The sequence below is a fragment of the Drosophila nasuta genome, chromosome 2R, assembly GCF_023558535.2.
Source record: "Drosophila nasuta strain 15112-1781.00 chromosome 2R, ASM2355853v1, whole genome shotgun sequence".
Classification (NCBI taxonomy): domain Eukaryota; kingdom Metazoa; phylum Arthropoda; class Insecta; order Diptera; family Drosophilidae; genus Drosophila; species Drosophila nasuta.
Window position 1 is genome coordinate 28,002,903 of NC_083456.1, and position 17,993 is coordinate 28,020,895.

General features: G+C 40.4%; 2 protein-coding genes across 2 annotated transcripts; both read right to left on the bottom strand.

Annotated features, from left to right (window-relative positions):
• Window positions 1-2,292: 2,292 nt before the first annotated feature.
• On the bottom strand, window positions 2,293-5,366 carry LOC132786538 (histidine-rich protein PFHRP-II). Its single transcript, XM_060793087.1, has 2 exons — window positions 5,176-5,366; window positions 2,293-3,994 (listed from the first exon to the last, which is right to left on the bottom strand). The coding sequence occupies exons 1-2, from the start codon at window positions 5,185-5,187 to the stop codon at window positions 2,846-2,848; spliced, it is 1,161 nt and encodes a 386-aa protein (XP_060649070.1). The 5' UTR covers window positions 5,188-5,366; the 3' UTR covers window positions 2,293-2,845.
• An 11,913-nt stretch (window positions 5,367-17,279) lies between these two features.
• Window positions 17,280-17,679, bottom strand: LOC132785182 (protein new-glue 1-like). Its single transcript, XM_060791174.1, has 2 exons — window positions 17,418-17,679; window positions 17,280-17,362 (listed from the first exon to the last, which is right to left on the bottom strand). Exons 1-2 carry the CDS (start codon window positions 17,677-17,679, stop codon window positions 17,280-17,282), a joined length of 345 nt encoding a protein of 114 aa, XP_060647157.1.
• Window positions 17,680-17,993: the final 314 nt, after the last annotated feature.

Here is a 17,993-nt window from a genome sequence, read left to right on the forward strand (position 1 = left end):
AAAATGCTTTGGCAAAATGTAAACGCCTACCAACGAAAAAGTGCCAAAGAGAACCTGGGCTTAAAAAAAATGGCTTAGTAATTGTGTTATTTTATACAAATTGTTGCCAGGCATTTTTTTGTTTTGGTGTTTACTTAACGGTTCTTTATTCGCAGTCGCAGTCGCAGTATTGAGCACTGGGCTGGAACTGGAACTGGCCCTCCAATTAAGAGTGGTTCTGGCCAACTTGAGGCAGAGCGGTGGAGCAGGCAACTGGTTGCCAAATTGTTGGCCATGCAAATGAGCCGCAAAGCGCAAATTCTTCGATTCGTATGAAAAATGAACTGGCAGAAATAATAATGCAACAACAAAAAACAATCAAAACAAAACAAAGTCGTGGCAAGAAGCGAATTGCTCGCCACTCAACGCCAAGCACAGCACAACACACGAAAATTGCAATAATAAAGTTGGCAAAAATGATTTGAACCAAAAACAACAATGCTGCACATTCACTTTTGACGTGGGCTTCGTCGATGGCCACGCCCACATCGCGCTTGTGGCAACGCGAAACGTTTGATCATTTTGGTCAAGCTACCGTTGAGACTCATGCTGCTGCCACACATTCTGGCCACACAGCAACACGGCAACTGACCATTTAAACGCTTGTTGGCAATTTAAATAATTTCAATTGCACCACAATTAGACAATTGGAGTCGAAAATCAAATGCTCAGAGATCACAAAGCAAATGATTCGATCCTTTTGCACCTGTTGACCTCAAGGTCAAATTTAGATTTGAAATTTATGCCATTAATTCAATTGGCAAATGCGACGTACATGTCTAATTAAGTGGCTAACTTGTCCTGACCGAAACACTTAACGAGCGAACATTTTCGGTAGGCGGCGCAGAAGGCTTTTCCCCGAGAGGCTTTTCACCTTCTGTTACGGTTATTTATGTGTGCCGCAAATCGAACCAGGGCCAACCACTTGACGTTGTGATGTTGTATCGTGCCGTGACCTTTGCGTGTGCGCCAGAGATTGTTAATTTTTAATTAGTTGAGCCCGAAACAGCGGACGCGGAGGACAGCGTGCCCTGTAATTGACGGCGCGTTGAGCCAAGGTTATTGATTAGGTTGCAAAGGTTGCATTTCAATTTATGGCCTGCTGGCGTGAGGGCTACAAATTAATACTAACAACCCGCAGCCCGCAGCCATCTGAACAACCCGAGGCTAACACTAAATATTTTGCAAATTGGAATTGGCCCACCCAGCTTGCACTACACTACACTCTATATTTATTTTGGTGTTTTCACTTGACCGCAAATAGCTCAAAGCCAACACAATTCCAGCAGCAGCAACAAAATGTCGCTTTTCCGAAATTGATTGATTGTTTGCACTCGAATGTGTTTACAGATTCCTGGCTTACTCGCATTCTCCCATCTCTCCATCCTTCCTGTCCCGCCCATCATTCTGCATTCCTTCTCAATGACAGCCAGGATATGCATATTTCAATCGCTACACTGCAAATATCCCATGTATTCAGCTTTCTCCTCCTTCTCTTCACTCCTCCCTCTCATATGCATAACAGCCAAGCGTAGTTCGAGTATGTGACAAAAAAAAAGAAAAAGAAATGAAAGGAGCTCAGAGTGCTCAACATTCTGGATGGAAGTGCAAAAAGAGAATGTCGAACAATTTGAAATGCAATTCAAAAGATAATTCCACAAATTCTTAAAAAGTCAACAAATTGCAATTCATAAAAATAAACAAGTTTTCTGACTGACAGACTGTTGCTTGAAAAGAATTTTATATAGCCTGTATTAATTGCTATGAAGAGTGCAAGTGACGAGCTTTAATAAATTTAAAGTCACATTTTATTTCGATTTATTTTATAAACATTTTTTTGTAGAACTATATTGAAGAAGAAAAAGATATTTCCACAAAATTCATTAGAATACAACAAATTTTAATTCATAAATGAAAACAAGATGTCTAACAAATTGTTTCCTGAAATTTATTTTATTTTTAATTACTATAAAATGCCTGGCTTCACAATAATTAATTGCCACTTTAATCCTTATTTTATTTTGCAAATAAGAATCCAAGAAATATACATATATTATTTTTCAATGTGAATTTGTATGACAATGAAAATTTAGTATATTTATTTAAATGTCAATTATTATATGTCAAATAACATTTTACCAATAAATTTCTTTTCAATATTTGCTATAATAAATTCTCTTGATATATTTAATGTTCCCCAAAAATATTTTTCTACTCTTTTTTCCCTTCATGCAATTAAAAAAACACTTTTGTTTGTGATCAAATACATTTTTGCAGTTTATTTGTCTGTTTGCAGTTTCATATAATATATGTGGATACATATCCAGTACATGATTCAAGGTATATAAAAAATTACAACAATTATTTACAACATACTCGTTCAGCATTGCTCAAGTCTAGAATAGGTAGAAGAGGAAGTCATTGAAAGTATGTAAATTGAAGAGAGAGCAGAACTTAAGAGACTTGACAGTGGGATCGTAAAGTTGAAGTAAATAAAGTTCGAGTGAAAAGTTCGAGAATAGTTCGATAAAAGATATTGTAGGAAAAGCTTCAGCAGTGACGGGCAAGTGAGACATCAGCTCAAATCTCCCGTGTGTAGTTCTTTCCATTGAAGTGTTGTTGCGTGTGTGTTTCAGAAGAGAGACAGAGACAGCGTTGAAGTTAAAGTTGTTGCTAATAAAAAGGTGTATAGAAGACAGAGTGAGACAGGAAGAGAGTGTGTGAGGAGGAGAGGCAAAGCAACATATACGCTAGCTTGCTTCCGTTGTCGTCATTATCGTATCAATCGTCATCTCGATGGCTGAACTTAATAGTGATTGTAGTGAGCATGATACTGGCCATCATCCTCATGCGCGGAGCCACCATAGTAACCACCATGGGCACCAGCACCATGACTGGCGGCAGCCACAGCGTTCAGATGCGCGGCACGAGCGTGTTGCACCTCAGCGGGCTCAACGGGCACACCGTTGTGGATGACTGGAATGTGGATGGGACCCTTGTGCGCATAGCCGGTGGCATAGCTCTGGGCATGGCTGTCGTGGCTGGCCTCCCAGCGTCCATCGTAGTGGCCATCGTCCCAGGAGCTGTGCGAGCTGCTGCCATGCGAAGCCTGCGACAGAGCGGCATAGTGAGCGGCCTTGGCGTGCTGCACCTCGGGAGTATCGACTGGCACACCATTGTGGATCACAGGCACATGGTAGCCACCGTGGGCAATGGGAGCGATGGCATGACCGGAGCGGGCAGCGGCATGAGCGGCAAAGTGAGCGGCCTTGGCGTGTTGCACTTCGGGAGTCTCGACTGGAGCACCATGAGCATGCGCCACATGTCCCAGAGCCTTGGCGTGGGCAGCATAATGTTCAGCCTTAGCGGCCTGCACATCGGGAGTATCAACGGGCACACCACCGTGAGTGAGTGGCACATGAGCAGCTGGAGCACCGCCATAGGCCCAGGCACCGCCATAGATGGAACGCTTGTACAGATGATGAGCACCAGCATTGTGGGCGGCAGCAGCGTGAGCAGCAGCATGCGCAGCCTTGGCGTGTTGCACCTCGGGAGTGTCGACTGGAACGCCGCCGTGGGTCAGCACCGGAATGTGGATGCCACCGTGATGATGCGCAGCATATGGCACATAGGCGGCATGGGCATGGGCAGCGGCATAGACGGGCGCCACATGGGGCACAGCGGGCGCCTGTGGCAGATTGGTGCCGACGGCATTGAAGCCATGATGAGGATCAGCGGTGTATGAGACGGACTGTGTGTGGCCATGTCCATCCACATAGGAGTAGGAGCCGTGGGTGGTGCCATCATGGGCACGCGTCTCGTGCTTCTGTGAGTTGGGATCGGCATAGCCATACGAATAGGTGTGGCTATGGGGATCCAGATGCTGATACTGTGTGGAAACGGCTCCGTGCCAAGAGGCGGACACCGTTGAGATGAGCAAAGCGGCGGCAATCAACTGCAATGGAAGAGAGAGTGTGTTGGAGATTAGGCTTATGCCATCGCTGATGCTGATACGTAACTAAAGCAATAATTGCGCATGTCTGTCAGTCATTCAGTCAGTCAGTTGGTCACCCGGTTGTTCAGACTTTTCACCGCTTTTACTCGCTTTGCGCTTGCGCCAATGTTTCTCTTACTTTTCCTTTCGATTGCTGATTGTCTGACCATCCCCACACGTCTTCTCTATCTTTCTCTTTTTCTTTCGCTTTTCCCCGCCCAACAAAACGCCGTCATGCGAAACATTTGATTTGATTTTCGATTCGAGATACTGTTGTTGTTGATGTATTACCGCATACGAGCACGAGGCCATTATTATACTGCTACTATATGTATTATGTGGAGCGGCGATTGAACTGCCAAGCGGTGACTAAACTATCCGACATGCAACATGTCAACGGCTTATCAACCGCATGTTACACCGACTGTCGGCAGCTGTAACTAATTTCTGGGTGGCAAAGAAACCTGATCTGCCCATTGATTGAAGGATACAGTTCAAGCTGTGCTCAAATTGTAATTAAATAAAAACCTGATTGCTTTATTAATAGTGAACATTTGCATAAAAGGAAGTTAAGGGAAATATGGTATTTACTTGAGGAACATAACTGGGAATTAACTTAACTTGCATTATTATCAACACTTTGAAAATGGCAGAGTTTTGAAGAGAGCAGTAATCGAAAAACTTTATACGAAACTAAGGAATTATTTAAATGATTTTAAAAACTATGAATTTACTTTATCACAAATAGTACAAGATTTAAGGAAATATAAAAACTTCGTTGTCAAATTATAAATTGAATATGAATTATGGCAAGTCTCAAAAACTTTAACAAATCATTAAAATTTTGAGCTTAAATTAGGAACTGAATATGCATCATGGCAAATCTTAAAAGCTTGAATAAAAGAATATATGGAGATCAAATTGAAATATCTGATATGTAAATTAAGAACTAAATAAGCAAATTTTAAATCACGATTAATCAGCAAAGGAAGTTAAAATGAGCTGAACAAAGTTAATGCCCAAACATTTGCTGTAATGAACCCGCTCACAATTTGTTGTATTTATGCATTGATTTATCCTTTTTCGCATGCTACATTTAAGTAATTTATTTTATGCACAATTTGTACGTTGCGTTTACTTACAAATGACTTCATTTTTGTTCACAAAATGTTAATCACAAGTGTTGGAAAGAAACGGCAACGGACCGTTTGAAAGGAATTTGTTTGGGGATAATAGAAAAACACACACGACACAACACAAGACACTGCTGCTGGATCGCTGGACGCTGGTTGAACCTCCTAGAATCTCGACTAGGACTGTTAACGAACTGTGCTGACTGTCGGCGGACGGCTCTAATATATACCGCCAGAGACAGGCGTCGTCGACGAAGTTGGCTGAGACGCCGGCGACTGCGCAAACACACCGAAAGCAAAAACAAAATGCAATAGCAAAAGCAATAGCAACAGCAACAGCAACAGCAACAACAACAACAACAATGGTAACAATATAACTACAATGAGAGCACAAGCAGAACAATGTGCCACAAGAGTAATCGAATTACAACGTTAATCGCGGCTTGAATCGGGTTTTAGCCAAAAGCCGAACTCAGCCGCAGCCGCAGCCGAAGACGAAGGCGAAGACACGAAACGAGTAACGACGAATGTGTTGCCAAAGCGAATTGTTGCCAGACACATTTGGCTCGCTTTTAGCGGTTTTACAGCTAACGCTGGCACAACCGACAAGATTCGTTATAGCCATTGGTGCTGCATTTTGCGTTTGTCACTGCAAAATGCTGCTGCCATGACCTTGCTTTCGATTGACTCAACGTCGGAAAAGAATTTTAATTGCGAGCTGGCGGTATTTGGATTTGTTTTGTTTTATATATTTGATTTTTTATGGTAGCTGTAAACGCGTTTTTTTTTATTGCCACGCCAAATGTGTGTGTGCTGTGTGTGGGGGCAATTGAACTTCCGTGCATTGAACAATTAGCACTCATTATTTGGTATAGGAGGGATTTATGTTCGATCTTATCGCCGCGTGCCTTTCCAAAAATGTTTCTGGCCAGACCACGCCCAACAACAACAACAACAACAACAAAAATGTTGCTGCTCACTCTCTCAATAAACAGAGCTAACAAGGGGCCTGGGCAGCAAATTAAAAAATTCTTATGAATTTACGGTTAGTGTTGTTGTTGTTGTTGCTAACGCTTAGGGAGTCGCAAGTTGCTGCAACTTGCAACATGCCACGGGCCGCAGCCACAGCTCACAAAAGTGAGCAAAAACAAAAAATCAAGTAACAACAAGAGCAAGAAAAATTGTAAACCAATTTCTGGGCGTTTTGCCTCTTTAATCATTGAACTGCATCGAAAAACGGCTGAAACGAAAAGTTTGCAAATTAAAAATAAAAGCGCAGCACACAAAACAAAAGACATAAAATGGTCTAGCTGCTGCTGCTGCTGCTGCAGCTAAAGTTGTTGTTGCCACATGTTGCAGCATTTCTTTAGAGTCCATTCGACTCAATCTTGATGTTGCATTTGCCACACTTTGCAATTGTTGTTGTTGTTGCTGTTGCTGTTGCTGTTGCTATTGGTTTTTATTGTTTTACCTGCCGCAACACAAGAAACACATTTAATAACGAGTGCGCATAGAGTTCGATCATTTGCATTCGATAGGCGCCATCAGTGTGTCAGTGTGTGAGTGTGTGTTGCATGTAGCACATGGCATAGTGTGCCACATATCGGCAACTTAATTTGCTCAGCTCTTGACTGCCAGAGAGCCAGCGCCAATTTAATTTAAATAAACTGCAAACTCAACTTGCGCTTTTGAACTCCCCCAACAAAAAGTATGTGAATGTATGGATATGAATGTTGTAAGTGTGTGTTCGGGGGCGTGGCGGGTGTGTTTTGACATTTTTGCAACATGCGCAACATTATAAATTATATTCCCGTTGTCACCTTCGTTTTCGTTTTCATTTTATTATTATTATTTCTGTGTTTTTTTTGCACCGATTGCCGACATGTGGGCCGGACTGCTCAAGTGCAATCTAAAGATTTGTGTACACTGCATTCATGCCCACCTATCCTGCACAATTTGTGCAGCTATAATTATCATTTCATATGGGTGCGCTACAGCCAAAGCAATGCGGTACATTGGAAAAAGAACCGCTACAGCAGCGAAAAAAAGTGCTAATTAAATAATCATATTTATTAAGTGATTTTCTCTATACTTAGTGAATGTTCTAAGCACTAGAATTAAGCAAGCTAATGACACGAGCTGCAAACTAAATAGTAGTTACTTTAAAAGTATTTATTTAACAGTTTCAATTCTACTTCAACAAGTGTCATTTGCAGTTTATGTGTTATATATTTAATTATCACTATTAAACGCTGCGCCATTTATCATAATAATATTACGAGCATATTAAGTATACGCGCCGTAAACCATTCAAGTGTCTGGCCAAGTTCGTGTCATTTACAGTTCTACGCTAGACAAATAACAAATTTAAACTACTTATGCCATTAAAAAAGTAAATATGACAAACGGAAATTCTTTTACAGTCGACAGCAGCTGCAAAAACTCAAAACCGTTGTCCAAAGTGCCACTTTAAGGGTCTCCAGTGACATATGAGCCAAATTCAAGCTGGAAACTAAAGATGGAAACATGAAGATTTGCTAGAATATAAACTTATATTAAATTAAAAGAAGTTGGGATTTAAAATATTCCAGTCTTAAATCTAGCGAAGTAAATATAGTATAATTCTAAAATTTAGGAATTTAGTTGTCAAATCTTGTTTACTCGTGTCACGCTGCCATCTCTAGCAGGCATACTAATATGAATATAAATTAATATGAAACTAAAAGAAGCTTAGACATAAAATATTAAAGTATTACATCAGGCGAAATAAATATTGTAAAATTCTAAAATTTAAGAATAGTTGTCAAATATTTTTAACTCGTGTCACGCTGTCATCTCTAGCAGGTATACCAAGTATGAATATAAATTAATATGAAACTAAAAGAAGCTTAGACATAAAATATTAAAGTATTACATCAGGCGAAATAAATATTGTAAAATTCTAAAATTTAAGAATAGTTGTCAAATATTTTTAACTCGTGTCACGCTGTCATCTCTAGCAGGCACTCTATCATCCATCAAAACCGACTAAAAGTTGCATTCGTATTGCAATGCCACACAGGCGTGGGTGAGAGGTTTTTATCAGACTGTCTGCGGCTTTGCTGTATGCAAATTGATGCATTCAACAGAATGCAGAATACAAAACAAAATCTGGCCATAAATTGCATGCCAAATGCCAGCTCGATGCAACTATTTAATTATTCTTGTTCAGATTTGTACCGACTGCACTTATGACTGACTAACTGACTGAGTGAGTGAATGGTTGAGTGAGTGAGTGAATGTTTCTCACTCGATGAATATTTGTGTATAGTAAGTATTCGGTTTAATGTGCAGCCATTTATCTTATTGCCCCGTGCACTCTATACATATTCATATAGGTAAATCATGTTTAATTAATTGCGCCAGCTGTAAAACAACATAATTATCAGCAAATTCTACCACAAAGTCGCCGCGGGTGTTGGCCACTTAACGAGTTGGCCCATACGGTCAGTTGACCAGATCAGCAGTTAACCAATTGTCGACCTGCTGGATCATTAGGCAAATGAGTGCGCCAACACTTTGCACTGTTCGCTGTGCGCTGCAATTAAACTCAATTAATATTTAAATTTGAGCCAGCCCAAAGACAATAAAAATGCAACAACACCGCAGCACACCAGCACCACAGCGACCACCACGTGGCAATCTCCATGCGCAATTTATAACTTTTTTGGTGCAGCCTGGGAAATCATAGCAAGCCAACGAAATCCCCTCTAGACCTGGCACGCATCACTGAGCTGGCAGCTGGCATTGAAACTCTTGCAATCGCCTCGTCATATTGCCAACTCTGATTTTAGTCAGGTTTTTCTCTACATTGAGGTAGTCATTAAAGCAACAGCTTCAACACCAACTCATTGCACAGTGCAGTGAGCCGCATCCAAAAACAAACTTTGTGCCTGACTTTTTGGCCAGGCGGATGCAGTTCAAGTCGAAGCGAAGCCAAGTCATGCGCTGTCCATGGGTGTATCAATTATTTCATTGCTTACGTACATTGTCTGCTCCTATTTGTTCTTACACAAAACGTAGTTGCTTCAAATATTTGTGGTTAATTATCAACGCTAATTGTTTAGCAATTGCTGTTGGACTGCATACAGGATGTTCTATTCTAACACTGTTCTATAGATAAAGAATTTTTTATTGCTTTTCTTGGTAATCCAGTTTATATAATTCCAGCTGGAATCAGTCTATTGGGAATGTTGCTTGCATGACTGTGTCTTAGATACCCTGTATGTTGAGATCAAAGATAGAGATGTATATAATTAAATTCATCGCTTTGATTTTCCATGTTATTTATTTATACAAAGAACTTTTGTGCAGCTGCTATGCAATTTGACAATGCAAATGAAAATTTAGACACCCTTTATTCTGAGTTGACACTACAATTCAATTCAGCACACTCACAATTTTTGTTCTTTATTTTATAGTCACTCTAAACATTACTTTTGTGCAGCTTGAACCCAGATTTAATTCAATGCATATAGTATATATGCATATGATATAAATTACGGTACATAAATGTCTATTTGACACCCTATATGCTGAGTTCAAGAATAAACTTGTTCCCAACTGTAACTGCAATTTAAATCATCGCATTTATTTGCAAAGTTATTTATTTTATATACCACCTAAACATTGATTCTTGAACAGCTGGAACAGCTATCTAAATCATAGCATTTAATGGCAATTTAAATTACATTAATGTCATTTAACCACCCTGTATGTTGATATCATTAATAGACATTTCTACAGCTGGAACAACAACTTAAATCATCGCATTTTTTATGAAACACTCCCAAGCAGATCAAGAATACACTTGTCTACAACCATTTAAATCATTACGGTTATTGCCAATATAAGTTATTTAATATCTATTAGACACCCTGTAGACGCTGCAAGATCAAGAATTTATTCAATGTGCTGGCTAAGCGTGCAAAGCTAAAATAAATCATTAAAATTTATGAATTTAATTGCCTTCAATTATTGCCACAGATAAAAAGCGTTACAAACTGAGCCACTTGCCCAGAACAACGTTAACAACTCGCAGACTTGCCACCCGTAAGCGAGCAGTGACAGTTGCATTTACAGAGAGATCTCAAGATCTTGTCTGAGTTTCTATTTGGATTATATTAGATTTGCGCATTGAGTGGCAGATAATTCAATTCAATCAACGGTGGCCACCCTAACATGAAATTACGAAAATTATGGCCGGGAAAAAAAAAAGATACTTGCTAACATGTCATTAGGGTGTTACCCGAGACGAGGGACGACGATGTTTGGTTATTGGTTGTTAGCGTGGAGTGCAAATTGTGATCCGCATCTGTCAGCAGGCGAGGCAGCGTTCGGCATGTAAGCCAAGTCGGGCCAAGTTAATTGACTGGGGCTAGGGCCAACTGCGACTTTAGTTTTGCATTCAATCAAATCATAAATTTTGTTTTGTATGATTGATTGTCGCATTAGTTGGCAATTTGTCTGCGATGCGATTTGGGTGCAGCTCCCGAAGATCGCGTGGGTAGAGAGATAGCAATTGCAATAACGATAGCGATATTGATATTGATATTAATATTGACTTTTGTGGCCCAGTTGCCAGTTGCCCAGTTCCCAGCTGACAGCCTGTTTGGTTGGGTTGCCAACAAACTGTATCAAACTTTTAAGCAATTTGACACGCTTCAAACCTGTATTTTCATGTTTCGTTTTTTTTTTTGGCTGACTCTCTTGCAACACTCACTGAAGCCGGCAGCATTTTTGTGAAGCCAGTTGTCGCTCACACAGTATGGCGATTCGCCACAGGTGCCATATAGGCCAAACCCCAGTTCCTTTTGCCAAACTAAATCCCACGCTAACTGAATGAAATAGATTCTTAAAATTGTCAGCAAAAAATCGTATTAAGGACATGCACGTGCCAGGCAAAGGAATCACGAATGGCCGCGCGTCATTTAAACGCTTGACCTCCAACCAATTTGATATGGAAATTCTAAGCGACAATAAACGTAAAAGCCGAAACAAAATAGAGACACACACTGAAATAACGATACACTGGCCTGGGATTGTTTTGTCGCATGCGAAAAATGACACATAAACCCCAAACTGAGCCACACCAACCAACAAGCCAACAAACGTGGAATAGCTAGCTAGCCACATGCCCAAAAATTCATGCCCATAAAGTTCGCACAAGCGAATGAAATGACGGGCCAGCCAGGCAACGGCACACAACCAAAAACAACAAGAGACCAAACAAACTGGTTGAGGAACCATTTGCTGGCCTAGAGGCGCGGCCCCTGTTTTTGGCCTCTGATATTAAAATGGTCAAAAACGAGCAGGAAAAAAATTTATAGATGAAAAAGAAAAGAAGTCAACGTGCATTAAAAATACGCCAAAAAGCCAAGCGCAGCTTGACCACCCAAACAAACTTCCAACACATTGGGGCATGCCACGGCTACGTGCGACAGCAGCCGTTGCAAATAAAAGTTTGCAGGCAGGCAGGCTGACAAGCTAAGCAAACAACCGCAGTGGCCAAAGCCATCGCTGGGATTGATTCAGAGAACAGGCTGGTCAACGCCAAACAGCCAAACAGCCAAACATCCGAACACCCAAGCGAACACACAAAAACGAAAAAGAGCGCACACATAAAATGCGGAAAATAAAATCAGGTGAACGCTGTTTCAAATGCCGCTGATTTCAAGGATGTTCAACCGTAACCGTAACATGGCATAAAATTTAAACATCATAAAGTTGTACAAAATACCTGAGAGATTTCGCTACTTGACTATGAACGCGTGCTGCGGGGCTGAGTGTGAATCTTGAGTACTTATAAAATAGCTAGCTGGCTGGCAAATGTTCAGCATGCTGCGTGCCACATAAAAATTGTCAGATAATTGATCTAAGAGGACATACTTTACCGTACACTGACAGCAGCTTAAAGCCCATTAGGTGCTCTCTTCCTTGCAGTGCTTTGGGCTACGGCATCCAGCGTGATTAAAGCTTTAATATACTTTACAGCAAAGACAACATTATAGCAGCTTAGAGCTGCTGTAGATTGAAGCCATGCAAAACTATCGTTGAGCTTTTATGAACTCTAAAATCCACTATTGTTTATATGCTTTTTACCATAAACTTTTAGCTGCTCAAGTTTAAGCTGCAAGTTGCTAGTTCATATGTGAATTCATCAGCAACTTTTATTAGCTTATAAGAAAGAGCTTTCAAGTCAATAGCGCATCCAATACGTTAGATAGAAGCGGCTTAAAACCTGCCTTTGTTTTCATATCCTAAGTCTATCATTTTATTTGTGTCTCTTAATTTATTTGTTAATCTATTCATTTTTAGCTTTTATGAAATCGCTTTCAATTTAATTTAGTAGCTTAGAAAGATGTGCAGCTATTGCTTACAATATATAAATTCATTAATTTATTAATCAAAGCTACTACTCTCACTTACAAAGTTTGCATATAAACTTGCATCAACTTAGCGCTTAGCACATTCAAATCGCTCCGATTATGTCACGAGCTTTGCAAGCTGTCTATGATTGCGGCTAGCATTTAAATAATTGATGAGAGGCATTTGGAATTGTCAGCTTACGACTTGCATTAATGTAGCTTTAACAGTAAAAATAACTTAATTGGTATTTTGATAGATGTCTAAAGCACGTGTTTGGTTTCCAATTTTTGCAATCCCCTTATCCCCATTATTTTTTTTCTTTTTTCTTGTCGGATTTTCGCCTTTCCACATTTGGCATTTTCACGCATTCACATATATACAGAGCAGCAGTTGGTAGCCGAAAGTTGTTTTATCACCGTCACGCATATTTATGCTATGCTCATATTTCTGGCACTTCCATTATTCATGCTCCATTTGAAGGTCACGTCGCTGACACCTCTGCTTGCCCAGGTCCAATCACCATTAGCCAAATACGAGTTAAAGGCCGTATCTCAATATCAATTCCTGCGAAGAGACAACAACGACAGCAGCAACAACAGTAACAACAGCAACAATAACAAAAAAGCAAATGTCGCTCAAGTGTCGCACGTTCATGACGTTCCCTCCCTTCCCCTCCTCTCTTCCACTTTATTTCTCTCCCATTTGTTGTTATCCATCTCTAGCTCACGAGAGCTATGCATCTCTATCCAACGGGCTTGACAGTTTCAGTGTCACTTTCAAATTTACGCAATGACAGGAACGGAAAAATGTCCACAATGGCAAACTAAACGAGCCGAGCCGCCCACAAAGATAACAAAGGTCACATTTGTGTCAAAAAAGCGAAACTTTTCAATTGATTGATCGGACAGGTTACAGCAAGCCCGGGCAGCCAGTTGACAGCAGAAACGACTTTCAAGGTTAATTAGTCTCAGAAATTCTGATAGCTGAGCTGAGCTTGAATTCAACTTTCGTACATAATGGCCAAAAGATCTATCTATGTAATCGACTTTGTCTTTGATATTTGCCTGTTTCAGCAAAAAAAAAAATAAGGAGATTGCTGTTTGCTGTACGTTGTCCTGCTGCCATGAAATGACCTGCTGCGAAAAGTTCAGGAAATTAAAAAAGATTAAAAACTAATTAAGCACTGCAATTGCAGCAACGTGAAGCCAAAGCGCAGAGCGTAAAAGTGAGATGATAGCAACTAGACAAGTTAGAATAACGTTAACTGCCATTTTATCTGAGCATCGCTGAGTGCAGCTAATTGCGCTAAAGTCAGCTAAAGTTTTACTTCCCCTCCATTCATTTCAGCTTGTCGCGTCCCTTTTTAATTGCATCGCATTTTGCTTTCGTATCATTTATGGCTTCATCTCCCAGGTTATTGCAAAATTAATCGATTTGCATAATCTGAGTGTGGCAATTGAATTGTCACTTGCAATCACAACATGCTCGAACATTTTAATTGTCATCGCAGTTGCAGTCGCAGAGTGTGAAAGTCTTTGCAAGACAATTCAAATGCATTCCCATTCATTGTAAGTCAAATTAAATTAAAGCAAATTGCATTGGAAAACTTGCAACGCAACTTGTTAACGCTATTAGCGACAACTGTGGCAAATAGACAGTAACAACAACAGCGCATTCATTCATACATATGTGTTACATTGTTGCTGTTGCCAGGTGCGCAAACGCATGCCACGGGCGCATGCTGCGTATACGCAATCTGCGAGTCGTTAGCCTTGGAAGTGCGACCAAAATGAAACCAGTTGCAACTGTGCAACGTGTCGATTAGCGGAAACTTGCGTGTGCCAGGCAATTGTAAGTCAATGTCATGACTGAAGTTCAACACGACTTCGCTCAATTCAACTCCGATTTGCGTAAGACCGTAAATGAATGGATTGACTAATCGATCTGTGCAATGTCGAGTTCAATGCTTTTTCTCCCAAAGAAACGGTGCAGTGTGAAGTGCCACTTATTGTCTAAACTCAGGTGTGAACTCAATTGTTTGGCTACCAAAATACTTGACTCACAGTCAAGAACTTTTTATGCTAATTAACTGACTCAAATACAAAAATGTTCTATAGAAACAAAGTGATTGTAGAAAGAAAAATACTTTTTATTTAAAAATAAAATGATTATTTAACTGCTAATTATGCAATTATAAATATCGCAATAATCTTATCATTTTAAGACAAAACTACTAATTACCTATATAATCAACAATCGAAATTCTTTAAGCTTATTTATTGTTTTAAGTTTAGCAAATAATTGCTAAGCATATGTTGAATTTCTATTCTATATTGAACAGTCAAAAGTTAATAACCTCCCAAACAATATCAATCCAGATTGAGGTATTAGCTCAATTATTTTTTTATCTAATGAAATGTTTAAAATTATTCTACACAAAAAAGTTGCCTTCAGCAATTTATTTATTTAACAACAAAACGATTGCCTAATTTCTCAATTACGCTAACCAATTATTAAGAGTTCTGCATTCTTATCATCTATTAACAAATGCAAGTCCATTTATAACTTTGATTAGTATCTGAGGATTAAGTACAGCCAGGTAATTGCTAAGTATGTCTTGCTGCAATCATCGTGTAGTTCATTTTTTCTTTGATTTCGGTTTCGGTTTTTGAGCAGTCAAGCGACAACAACCTACAAAATATTTGCAGTCAGTGTCGGCAGAATGCGAGTGGCGAGTACGAATACGAATACGAGTATTAGGCATATCAATTGCCCCAAACTGTAACACCTCGGCGCATGCGCAACAACCCAAAAGCTGGTCAACTGATGCGGGCGGGTGGTCAGTTCAATTCGAACTCGAACACTACACGAGTCCACTCCAAAAATTGCAGGCGCCGCAGCCGCAATTGCCGTTGGCGGCATCGTAAAAGTGCAAAGTCACGGATGAATGAGCCCACAGTTTTTGGCCGACAGTTGCAGTTGCAATTGCCGTCGTTGTTGTTGTTGTTGTTGCTGTTACTGTTGCTGGTCACCGATGCCTGGTGGAACTTTGCTTCAGCGACTCGTTTTAATTGATTTTGTTTTGGGCCTTGTGTCTGGTTGTGTTTGGTTGGTCAATTGCGGATGGCGGCTGTTGGCTGGCGGCCACACTGGATGAGTTGCTAAACAAAATCGCAGCTTGGGCAACTAATTTAGTTGAACATGCCGTCTGGAGTGACCACACGGAGACAGTGGAAGCTAATCCAATCCCAGGCTATGCAAAACAAACTATCGCATTGCCAAATATTTCGCGGCCAAATTTGGGTTGCTCCTAATTTTGGTTAAGCCGCAAAAAAACACTTGGCAGCAACAGCTCTCGCCGCATAGTTAATGTTGTTGTTGTTGCCGGTGTTATTGTAATTGCCGTGGTGTATAGATTTTGTTTTTAGTAGCTAATTTTCGAATGTGGCGGCCCAATGGATTTCCATTTCCACTCGCTTTGCCATAAAGTTTTTCGCGGCAAATGTTATTGGGCCACGCCAAGTGGTTGTTGCCGTTACTGTTGTTGCCATTGCTGTGGCTGTTGCTGTCGCTGTTGCTGCTGCTGCTGCTGTTGATGGTGTTTATGCAATCAAAATTCTTGCTGGCCCCCCGGGCAAATAGCAACAAGCCACAACGACTCGAATGGCACTTGTGGGTGCAATTGTAATTATCCTAATTTATGTTTGTGTGTGCTCACTTCACCGCTGCACTTTTTTTTTCGTTGCTGTTGTCGATATCGCATATTGCGCATACGCCCCATAGGCCCACCTACAACTGATTCTAATGCTGCACAGATTTATTGCAAATTATCTCGCCACTTGACAATGATCGATAGCAACAAAATTTATGGACACAAAATTTCGCGTTTCAAAAAGTAAGAGAGCATGCTCCAATTTAAGCGGTGGCAACGTTTGATTCCTCCAGCATCGGCATCGGCAGCAACCAACTCCACTTTCAGTTACACAGTTTGTGACAGCACTCGAGTGCACTCGAATCGCAAGTCGAATATCGATTACACATTTTCTGCTCCAGACAATTCCAAATGTTTTCCACTGTCAGCTTTGTTGGCTTTTACAATAATTAGCACCGAAATAAACGAGGCGACAATTGTGAATGGAGTCGACGTCGTCGTCGTCGGCGTGAGTGCATTAGTGAAACGCTAGCCAAAAATGGAATTTTCGCGCAACATAAAATGAATTGAATGGACGTAATTAAGTGTAGAGTGCCAGCAGCTTTTAATGCTTCAAATTTATTTACACTACTCCCATTTGAAACTGGCATTACGAATATTTTAGTATTTAATTACATTGCCTCACATGAATATTCATGTCTAAAACGGAACTGTAGTTTAAATGCAGCTCCTCCTCTTTGCCATTATTCACTTGTAGAATAAAACAAGTGTAAAAGAGATGGCAGGGTATGCTCGATCGTTAGATACCCGGTAGTCAGTTGCGGTTTATCAAATATATATACTCAAAATATACTAAAATGGGCAAGACTTATCTGCTTATACTGATTAAGAGTATACATAAACTTTATACACTCGCTTTCTGTTAACGCAGAGTTTTAATACCGTTCTACCCCGCTGTCTATTGAACATTTAAATGTGACAAATTTATGCTGCTTTCAATGTTTATTGCTTCAAATTTAAGAGAACCTGCAATTTTCTTAGAATCTGCGGTTCCTCAGGAATCTCCTCCTGGTGCCACCGCTTCTGGTAAAGGTTCTGTCTGAAGTTCTGTCTGAAGATCTGTCTCCTCTCCTTCTCCTGATAGTATATGTCCTCCTTCCACAACGCCTGCGACGTAAACGCCTAAGCTCACGCAACAACTTCTTATACTTTTTCCTTAGCTTTTTCAGTTTCTTTGCACAAGTGGTGGAGCTAGAGGTAGAGCTGGAGCTGGAGCTGGAACTGGTGGTCGTGCTGGTGGTGTCACTAGAAGAGGCTGTTGTAGTGGTTGTCGTATCAGTGGCTGCAGTAGTTGTTGTCGTCGTTGTAGTTGTTGTCGAGGAGGCACCATCGGTGAGCTGCACGAAACAAATGGCCAGGATGGCACATCCCAGAAATAAAGTTAGGACTCTCATGATCAAGCTGAGTTGATGACTATGATTGGATGTAATTTAATCTGATCTTTTTATACTAGACGGATCACATAGTAGATGGAAAGTTTTTGCACCTGTCACAATAATATCTAAGTCTAGTGAGAATATATACATTTGTTTACTTTCATTTGAGTCAATGCCCATCAATAGCGTCATTTAATATTTACTCAACTGCTGGTCGTTAAAGAACTTTTGGGCAATGCACAACGGCGTGCTGCTATTAATAAACAACATAGTTTGCATATTTTTGTCTGCACCTGGGCTTTCCAAAATCTGTCATATTCGATTCATAATCA

What these genes read in the sequence shown, in the direction of transcription:
- LOC132785182 (XM_060791174.1), bottom strand. Translation starts at nt 17,679, where the DNA reads ATGAGAGTCCTAACTTTATTTCTGGGATGTGCCATCCTGGCCATTTGT. An exon ending in AAAGTATAAGAAGTTGTTGC is followed by an intron (nt 17,363 to 17,417) that starts GTGAGCTTAGGC and finishes ATATACTATCAG; the next exon opens with GAGAAGGAGAGGAGACAGAT.